Raw genomic sequence first — 11239 nt, 5'->3', positions numbered from 1 at the left:
TTCTTATAATTCAATAAAATATATAAGATAACATTTAATACTTATGTTAATTATAACAGTTAAGTTATCAATTTTAATAAATTAATATGCTAAAAATTTATTTCAATTATACTAATTAATTATATTTATAATTTACAGATCTTAGTAAATTAAGGTATTAAACTTATGTTAGTTATAATAATTAATTGTTTTATTATTATTTTATTTTAATTTGCTTTCAAAGTTTATTATTTTTGAGAGATTAACATGATCAACCTTCATAGTCCACATTTAATTAGAATGTTGTTACTATATAATCTAACATATTTGGTCTCTTAACTAAATAAGACTTTAAATTATTTTATTTATAAATGATAATTTTAGTAAATTTGTATCATTAAAAAGGAAAATTACTAAATTAATTATTGTGTATTGAAATATTAAAATAATACATTATTTAAATCAATAAATCTTAATAGCTTCCTTAACCTTTGAGATATTTTGATAACTAATATTTGATTTTTTAAAATAAAAAATCTCTATTCAAAATCTCTATTCATTGTATATCCATGACTATGTTGTCAAATTTTGTTTCCTAAATGCAATTTAATAAAGTTTAATTATATAAAACAAAGTATAAAGCTACTCTAAGTCCTGATTATAAGAAACTTCAATAGTAAAAAATGAGTTTGAACAACATAATTTCTTCACTAATCATCTATAAAACCTTTCGACAATGTGAATTCAGTTGTATCGACGATACTATGCTTCTATTTAAAATTATTATAGTCATACAAAATTAAAGGTACTTCAAGTCATAAATATCGTATTAGTATGACATTATCATCTTGGACAAAACTATAACATGTATTTTGTATTGAATCAAACGATATTCATAATAAAATCGGTAACACATCATGCTTAGGAAAAAAATGCACAATTATTAAGATTTAACCTGAAAATATCATTAAGGTACCCACCACATGAGACATACAAATCAAATCATGGAGGAATGATTTGCCTCATTGTAGTTATAGTGTTGTATATTGAGACTTGAATTTCAATATGTTGTAAAAGAATCATGTATTTGACATAGTGCCACAATAGTCTTCCAAAAAAAATGTGACTATTTCTTGTAACCTTTTCTTTTGTAACATTTTTAAATAATTGAGCACTATATCACTCAAAATGTGACAAAAAAGAATAAGAAATATTAAATTCGTAGTGGATAATTTTTTTAACTTTGACAAAATAAATTAAGATGAATTGTCTATTTAGTGTAACTAAGTGGTTAAAGTGTTATTTATATAAAAAAAATATCGTTAATTTAACTCCTACTATACTTAGTAAAAGAATAACTTGGGAATGAACTTAAAATAATCAAACACATTAGTATTGCTAAATTTCCTAATGTCAAATGGTGGATTATATCATTAAATGGAGTGATAATGCTCTAAATAAACACATCTTTCAAAAATAAAAAGGAACCAAAACCCTTTTGTTAGTGTTTGACTCCCTAATTTGAGAGGTAACTTTATCAAAAGGTATGTGCAATATGTTGTATTATTTTAGTTGTATCTATTGTTTAATTTCAAATGTTAGAAGCTAAATACATTAGTTATAGTATCCAAATTCCAAAATATCTTACATATTGATATGCTAAAAGGAAATTGATAATGGGAATGTGGCAAAATTCCTTATAGTGGTTCTCATGATTGATGATTTCATGATTGTAAACATTTATTGGAGTTATTGTCCTACAAATTAATAAAGTTTAAGTTTCAATTTTAGTTTTAGTTTTAATGTATAATGCTACAAGTTTATTAAACCCAAAATTGAGCTTTAAGATGGGGCCAAGCACTCATCAACACTAATTGTAAACACTAAGCCCTTAAGTTTAGTATTTTCTGGGATTTTCAGACAAAGTAGAAAGCATGATTAAAGATAGTATAATGTTTAAAAACTTATATATAATTAGATATTACATTGAATGGAGACAAATAAATAGAATTAGAGTAAGAACATAATAGATGAAAATAATTTTGAGAATCTAAAGAAGATAGTTAACCGTGGCGTGTGTAAGGAGACGATTGAGCCTCTTATTATCGAGGAAGTTAGATTGAAGGAACAATGGATTAAGCAAGATTAAGTTTTTATAGAGTTTGAATTGAGTACTCCAGAGGTGGATAATGACTAGGGAGGAAAATACCTGAAAAACAATATAAAAAATGAAATTTCATCACAAAACACTAATTTGGTCTTGTCGAAGGATGACAAACATTTGAAGAATTGGAAAAAAAGAGGAGACTAATAAACAAACACTATATAAAAATGTTCAGAACATTATACTAGAGTTAATTTAAGCATATATGTTAAGGATGAATCACAAATAGATGGCAATACAAGAGAATGTTGTATAGGATTCAATTGTGACAACTTTTACTTCTTTTTCACTTTCTATCTTGTTGTATCTTGATTTAGAGGTTTCTTGTGTTGATTTGATTTTGGTTTTATTTCTTAAGTGTTGTGGTTTATGTGATATTGGATTGTAACGAACAACGTCTTACTTCTTAAAAAAAATAATAAAAATAAGTATCGTGACTATGAATTTAGGATCGACTTAAGAATACATTAAGGTGTATAGTATATCCTAAATCGGCCTAAGTCCACACCTAGCTTGCTAGACTTAAATGACATACAACTTATTTATTCTACTTTATTCTTTATTATGTCAAACTTATTCTCTAATCACTAAAATATATTTGTTAAATATTTATCTTTTGTATACATTTAACTAATTTGCTTAAAAAAACATTTAAATATGTAATCTCATCCTGAAAAAAGATTATTTTAAATACCACTTTGATTCATCTCATTAGCTACAACATTTCGACTCAACTACCATCAACAACTTATTGACCATCCTTATGTTTAAGGCTAATCAAACCAGGTCAATAAACCTTCTTAAATACATTTAAATGTCTAACCATATATTAGAAGTTAACCATATACAAAATTTTAAGACAAAAATTAAAAACTTGTTTAATTATTAAAACTAATCTAAAAAAACTATGAGCTAAAATATTTTTCCTATTATCATATATTCATACACCTAAATATCATTTTGTTTAATTTTGAAAGATAAGATGACTCAGTATCATTATGGTCCCTAACTTTAACTTAAGTATGTGAAAAATTAGGTGGTAATTTATAGGTTGACGGTTCGGGATGAAGCTTAACGGGTTAACGATTCTAATATAAATTTGACCGGTTTAGTAATTCAAGTAAAAATCTTTATCTTAAACCTAACCTGTTTATTTGTGATTGACCTAAACCCAACTCGTTTCACCCTATTTACCTAATTCAACTCGAACTAAATCCGATGCAATTAATTCACACCTCTATTTCAAATTAAAATGACATCAATACAAAATAAAAATTAAATTAAATTAAATCCCAAATTCACTTATAATTTTTTTTTTTTAAAAAGAGTGAATAAATAAGAAAAAATAACACAAAACTCAAAAAAAAAAAATGTAAACGAGTTATGAATCTACTTTCGGTCATGTCAAAATTATGAATCTATTTTGGTTACGTCAGATTGATCCGATTTTGACCTGTTTATAAATAATGTTAACCAGTTACGTGGTACGTGATTATGACTTAAACAAAAAAAATCACAACCCTAATCTAATTTTTTGTGTTCGATTTGAATTGTGATTTTGTATCGTGTCCAAAATTACGAAAAATGAGAATAAAGTTAAATAAATAAATAAATATATTTATGAGATATTTATATATTAGGAAAAATAAAATTGTTTAAATAAATAAATAAATATATATTAAAAAGTTTGGTCACTACTCTCAATAAGTCTCAAAGCTGCTCTTACACTGCACTATTCCCATAGTACAGAATAAAATTTCCTTTACCCACAAAACCCAAAACCAAAGACGCATGCTTTCTTCTTCTTCCTCTGCCTTATATCTCTCTTTTCATCCTCCATAACCATAAACCTTCCTTTTCTCTCTCTCTCTCTCTCTTCCATCCATCAATCTGCAAACATGATTTCTCTCAAAGACTTCTACCATGTCATGACCGCCGTAGTCCCCCTCTACGTCGCCATGATCTTAGCTTACGGCTCTGTCAAATGGTGGAAAATCTTCACCCCAGATCAATGCTCAGGCATCAACCGTTTCGTCGCCTTATTCGCCGTTCCACTTCTCTCCTTCCATTTCATCTCATCAAACAATCCTTACACCATGAACTACCGCTTCATCGCTGCCGATACTCTTCAGAAAATCATCGTACTTTCTGTTCTTGCAATCTGGGCTAATTTCAGCAAAAGGGGTTGTTTAGAATGGACTATTACGCTTTTCTCACTCTCAACTCTACCCAATACTCTTGTTATGGGTATCCCTTTGTTGAAAGGAATGTACGGTGAAGCATCTGGGACCTTAATGGTTCAGATCGTTGTGCTTCAATGTATAATATGGTACACTTTGATGCTGTTTATGTTTGAATTCAGGGGTGCTAGGATGTTGATTTCTGAACAGTTTCCTGATACTGCTGGATCGATTGTTTCGATTCATGTTGATTCTGATGTTGTTTCGTTGGATGGACGACAAGCGATTGAAACAGAGGCGGAGATTAAAGAAGATGGGAAACTTCATGTTACTGTTAGGAAATCAAACGCTTCCCGTTCTGATATTTTCTCACGCCGATCGATGGGTTTCTCGTCGGCGACTCCACGCCCGTCGAATCTGACCAACGCCGAGATTTATTCTCTGCAATCGTCACGAAACCCAACTCCCAGAGGTTCTAGTTTTAATCATACTGATTTTTATTCCATGGTTACCGGAGCTAATGGCCGGAGTTCGAACTTTGGTGCTTCTGATGTTTATGGGTTACCGGCGTCTAGAGGTCCGACGCCACGACCGTCGAATTACGAGGAAGATGGTTCGAAGTCGAGAACCAATAACAACAACAGCAATAACGCTCATTACCCTGCCCCGAATACTGGAATGTTCTCGCCGACGACGAACACGACGGCGACGGCGGTAAAAGGGGGGAAGAAGGCGAATGGACAATCAGCAACCCATTTGAAATCTGAAGAAGGTAGTAAAGATCTTCATATGTTCGTTTGGAGTTCAAGTGCTTCCCCTGTTTCAGATGTGTTTGGTGGAGGACAAGAGTACGGTAGTTTGGATCAATCTAGGAAGGAAGTTAGAGTCGCCGTCTCTCCGGCGAAAGGTGAATGAATAATCTCTTTTTCTTTTTCCTTTACATATATACAAGTATGAAGTATTTGAAAGTGGAATGAAACAGGTGAAGGAGGAAGAAGAGAGAATGGTGAGGAGTATTTACAGAGAGAAGGGTTTAGTGAGAGAGAAACAATGAATATGAACGCCGCCGGCGGTGGCGGCGCCGGCGGTGGTGGTGGTGGTGCCGGAGGTGACATGAATGAGATGAACAATGGAAATGGTGGAAATGTAAAAGTAATGCCACCAACAAGTGTAATGACAAGATTGATATTGATAATGGTGTGGAGAAAGCTCATCAGAAACCCTAATACATATTCAAGCTTGATTGGTCTCACTTGGTCACTTGTTTCTAACAGGTTTGATTATCTAATTTTTTTTTAAATTTTTTTTTTATCTAAATAATTAATAATTTCACTTGTTTCATATTGGGTTTAATTTGTTTTTATATGGGTATTGGTTAAAAATTTAAAAAAAAAAGTTTAAAAATGATTTAAATTTAGAAATAAGATAGAAAGAAACAAAATATAATGATTGATAATGTTCCAAAGGTGTCTGGGCATGGATTTTGATAATGACGTATTAGATTTTGGTAATAAAGAAATTTGATGAAAATGTATTGTTATTATTATTATTATTATGAAAATGATTATATTGAAATATATATGAATATAAAAGCAGGTGGAATGTAAAGATGCCAGAGATAATAGCAAAGTCTATATCAATCTTGTCAGATGCTGGGCTTGGCATGGCCATGTTCAGTCTAGGTCAGTTTTATTTTTCTTTCTTTTTCAATACTGTCATACTGTGAATGTTGGTCTTAAGCCTAACATAAAATCTCTCTTTTTTTTTTCTATCATTATTACACCCATACCCATAATCATACATGTTTTTGCTTTACATCATTAAGCATGCAAGTTTAAATAATCAATATTATTATTATTGTTATTCCTAGTGCTCATAATAATCATGGCTTATTAATATCTTTAATTATTAACCACCCTAGTCCTTATTTGATTGTGTTTTTTCAAAAAAAAAATAATCATAAACATCTTTTATCTTCTATTTCATTAATTCATCCATCAAAATATTTTTATTTAAAAAATAATAATTTATTATTATATTTCAATACCCTTTTAAGTTTTTTTTTAAAACATCAAAACCACCACTAATAAGCATATGTTTATTTGAGCTATTACATTTATTTAAAAACAATATTTTGGGCTTGTTTGATCTTCGTTATTTGGGGGGCTTTTATTTGTTCTTTTAAAAAAGAATTGTTTTTGATGAAAAAGTAAGGTTTGAATTTTTAATTGGTGGGTTACTGTTTTTTTATATTTAAAGTTTATAAAAGTAAAATATAAGTTTTTTAGTATTTGTTTGATAAATTATTTGAGTTTAATGGGTAAAGATATTTGTTTGATAAGGTATTAGATAAAAAAAATTCTTTAAATTATAACATTTCAACACCAAATTATTTTAATGTTATTGGTTAACAATCAAATACTCTTTATTTTGATTTTTTAATCATATTTTTAATAATATCATAAATTTCAACAAATAATTTATTTTATAGTCAAACAAGGCCATAAACATATAAGGTCCAAAGAATGTTTGATCTGGGTTTATTTTTAAATAAACTTTTTTTGAAAAAATATGTTTGACAAGAAAAGTGCTTTGTTAAAGATGAATCCAAACATGACATTGTGTGATAATTGGTGGAGGTGATGATGAATGCTTCTGAAAAAATGTCCTGTAAAGGGACATCAGTTCCCAGTGGGAGTGTATTATAATAATGGGGATTTTATTGTTTATTAATAATAATACTACTAATAATGAATAAAGATGATGATGAAAGGTTTTCAAAATATTAGTTAATGAAATTGAATTATTTTGTTTAAATTACTAATGTCTTTTTGAATTTCATATTTTGTTACAAAACAGGATTATTCATGGCATTACAACCTCGAATGATATCTTGTGGGAATTCAATAGCAGCCTTTTCCATGGCTGTCCGGTTCATCACTGGTCCTCTTGTAATGGCTGCTGCTTCCATCGCGGTTGGCCTCCGAGGCAACCTCCTCCGCGTCGCCATTGTCCAGGTACGATTCTTTCGGTTTTGAATTATTTGGGTAAAAAAATTGAATAATGTGAGTATTTGAGATTAATCTCAAGTAATCAATAATCAAATCCTACATTCCCTAGTCAATCAAAATAATTTATCCATTTGAAGTTATTTTTTATGATACATTTATAATTCTATTGTATTTTTAACTTAACATTCAATCATTAACACCTTGCTAAAAATATCGAAATTTCATAATTTTTTATTTTATAACATTTTAATTTTAAAAACTGAACTTTTTGTAACATTTTATTGTGTTCTTTGAAATGGACAGGCTGCCCTACCACAAGGAATTGTCCCCTTTGTGTTTGCAAAGGAGTACAATGTACATCCCGACATTCTTAGCACTGGGTGAGAGCTTTAACCTAATTTCATTTGTGTTTACAATATTACCCTTTGTTCATATTATAATGTTTTCGGCTACTTTGCAGTGTCATTTTCGGGATGTTGATCGCTTTGCCAATAACCTTACTCTATTACATTTTGTTGGGTATATGAAATCCAACTTATTATGATCTCTTAGAAGAATCTAGCAAAAAGTTATGGTGGGTCTCGAGGAAGACTCGATCGTTGGGGAAAGGATAGAAGAAGATAGGAAGAATGTCACAACATAATCCTTTTGAGTATTTGGCTAGAAAAATGAATTGTATGTATTTAATCAATGCTTTTGCTGGTTGTAAGTTGTAACCCATTTTACTATATGGAGAAAATGAGAAAAGGGTAATGTGGAAAATTGAAATGAAAAAGAATGGGTTTAGTTATTTTATATTATCACTTATTTTCAAGCTATTGTTTTTTTGTTGTTGTTATTATATGTACAAACTGACTTGGAAAATATTATTATTGAAATTTCAAGGTTAGCTTAATTTTGTTTTTTTCTTAATTTCTGTTCACTTGTCCATTTTGTTTTTAACAATTATGCTTGTTTTGCACTAACTATGGGAACAATATTGGGCAAATTCTATAAAAAGATTATTAGTATTATTTGCAGGAATTGTGTTTTTCAAGTTAAAAATTTAAACAGTATTAATATATAAAAATAAAATATATTTAAAAAAAAAGTTATTTTGAATGATACAATTTTGAGTTAAATGAAAATTTAGTGTAAATTTAAAATTAAATAAATTAAAATTTAACTAATATAATATTTCAGTAAAGTGACTTTTTACAATATATTGAAAGTTTGACTAATAAAGTGACTTTTAACCATAAACTCATGTCTCAAATAAATGAGAAGAATTAGATATAAAAGGTATTGGAACCTGTGAAGAATATAAGTTTATTTAAAAATGAAAGACCAATTATTAGTTGATATTCGAATTTAAATATTTTTTTTTATTAAATAAAGCTTAATCGTTGAATATTGCCACATGTTTTTTGATCAATAATAATTTTTAAAATTTGAGGGTTTTGGAAAGAACAAAATGTCGCATTGTTTATTATGTATTATTTTTCGTTTTTTTAATTAATTTGTTTAATATGCAAACAAAATAATATTTAAAATTGTTTTGGAGGAATATTTTTTAAATAATTTTTTTTTTTGAGATTTACGCATTTTGATTTATCGAAAGTGGTGAGAGTGACTTAAAACAGTGTGATTTGATATAAGATTTGAGAAATTTTATAAAGAGATATGTTTAATATTTATTTTTGATAAATTTCAAAATCATATAGTTTTATGTAGCGATTTTATCAATTTGGACGTATTTGTGTTTTAAATTAAGTATTTTTTTTAAAAAATATAAAAGTTCCAAAATCTTGTTTGCAATTTAAATGCTTTAAAAAATATGTAATGGGTGAAAATAGTTAAAAAAAAATCGAAAAGGACATAATAACGTTCCTTTGGAAAAAAAATATGATGGTTAAAATTGTGATAATGTGATCCTATATGACACAATTAAAAGTTTAAGTATGTTTGATAAAAACTTCCCCAAATTTGAGTTTAAACAACATTGTCGAAAAAGAAATAAAAGATAAAAGGTAAAATCTAATGATTATGATTATTTTTTGAAGAGTGTATTTTCCTTTTTTTTTTTAACTTACTTGAATTTGGTTTTTTTCCTTTTTTTATTGTATAAATCAAAATAAAGATTATAAATCTAAATGAAAGATAAAGAAATTAAATAAAAGGATAAATGTATTTGAAGCTATATAACCGTACTAGTCATCTCCAAAATAAATTTCGGTCAAAATGTAAAAATTGAATTTGAAAATGTTGTTTGTTTTATATTGTAGAAGTCAAAGCAAAGATTATGAGTTAATTTAAAAAAAAATGAAAATGAGGTGCAAAGCGATAGATATTTAAAATTATAATAGTAAAAATTTTGACAGCTCAAATTAGAAGTGAATAAATTGTAATTTTTTTTTTCAAAATGGTTAAAACCATTTTCAATAAAATCTTAAAAATGGGAGAATTAGAAATCAAAACTAGAATAATCTTAACTATGATTAAAAATAACAATTAAAACCCTAAAAAAACTGATTCGTAGTATTCATACATTATAAAAAAATAGAAATTACAAAAATAAAAGATTATATTCAAACCTAACCATCCCAACTTAGTTAGGATTTTTGCATGCCATCTATTTTTATTGAGAGACAATCTTCCCCTCTCTTTCCCCTTTCCTCATCCTCTAACGATGAAAGTAGATTGTATTGAAGAGGATGATGATATTGTTGTTTCTAATTTTGAATTCTCTATTTATACGAGCCCGTTCTGATTTGATATAAATAATTATTTCTGAGAATTTCAGGGCTTTTACCTTTGTTATCTTGAACTTGAATTTCGATATTCTTGTCTTCCTTATCTTCAGTTTTAACTTCAGACTCCACATCGGTTTTGAAATTTTCTTTATCGGCTTTATAATTCTTTGTTTCTGCTTTGAAATTATGGGTGTCTTCTTCTTGAGTTTCCTCAACAGCAACTTGAGGTTCATCTTCCATTTTCATCATAATCCTTTGCATTACAGAAAAATTTCTTTTCTCTTCACCTTGATTTTCCTTTACTTTCTTTCCTTCGTTGTTTTCCTTTTTCCCAGAATCATTCTTCCTTTCTTCTACAAATATTTGATCTTTGAGTTTAGTCTCATCTGTTTCCTTCTCTTTCTTTTCTGTTTTCTGTTTCCTGTTTTTTCTTCTCTTCTTCTTTAACTTTATCACATTTATTGTGTAGGAAAGTGTTACAGAAAACACATCTTTTTGGTTTCTATTCATAAGAGATCTTCATGACATTGTGCTTTTATTTTCTGTCAACAATTGTCATTTTCATTGGCATGACACTCCTAGGATGCATTTCAATGCTAATTTTAGCAAATGACAAGTGCTCTCCTCTTAAAGTTATTGAGTTCATATATAATAGTTTCTCAATTGTACCTACAAAATGTCTAATTGTTTCATCATTGTACACGTGGGCTGGAATGTTCTAGAGCTTGAACCAAATTTGGGTAGTTTCCGTTGGTCTGCTATGTAGATTCATCTCTTCTGATAACTTTTCTAGCTTCATGCAATTTGATCCTATGCAAGTATGCCATTTCTCCAAGATTTCTTTCAGATTTCAGCCCTAATTGAACTGCATGAAGTATAGGTCATGTATGTTTGCAGAAACTTTTTCAAGCCCCTTTTCTCCCCACTATTTAATTAGAGCCTCTTTGATAGTTGGGAATAATACTCCGTTTTTCCCAATAAAATTTCTAACCACCACAAACTCCCAGTCTTCAATAAATTTCTCCTCTACTTTAGAAAGCAGTTTGAATTCAAAAGGAGAGTTGAGTACCTCTACCTTTGTTTGGATATCCCCCAAGTAGACTCTTCCTTTGTAAGTATGGTCTTCAGATTTCTTTTCTGCTTTATTCTTCCACGCCTCGTTGACTTTCCATG

General features: G+C 28.7%; 1 protein-coding gene across 2 annotated transcripts; it reads left to right on the top strand.

Moving 5' to 3' along the window:
- Positions 1-3808: 3808 nt before the first annotated feature.
- LOC124941835 (probable auxin efflux carrier component 1c) lies at positions 3809-8149 on the top strand. 2 transcript variants are annotated; one of them, XM_047482189.1, is made up of 6 exons: positions 3809-5230; positions 5306-5597; positions 5917-6005; positions 7183-7340; positions 7638-7714; positions 7795-8149. In XM_047482189.1, exons 1-6 carry the CDS (start codon positions 4042-4044, stop codon positions 7859-7861), a joined length of 1872 nt encoding a protein of 623 aa, XP_047338145.1. In that variant the 5' UTR covers positions 3809-4041; the 3' UTR covers positions 7862-8149. The 2 variants fall into 2 exon arrangements, with proteins under 2 accessions (XP_047338145.1, XP_047338146.1); XM_047482190.1 differs by having other exon boundaries at positions 3810-5230; positions 5920-6005.
- The last annotated feature ends 3090 nt before the right edge of the window (positions 8150-11239 follow it).

Source organism: Impatiens glandulifera, chromosome 6 (assembly GCF_907164915.1).
Source record: "Impatiens glandulifera chromosome 6, dImpGla2.1, whole genome shotgun sequence".
Classification (NCBI taxonomy): Eukaryota; Viridiplantae; Streptophyta; class Magnoliopsida; order Ericales; family Balsaminaceae; genus Impatiens; species Impatiens glandulifera.
The sequence above is the reverse complement of the archived record's forward strand: the minus strand, read 5'-3'. Positions and strand labels throughout refer to the sequence as shown.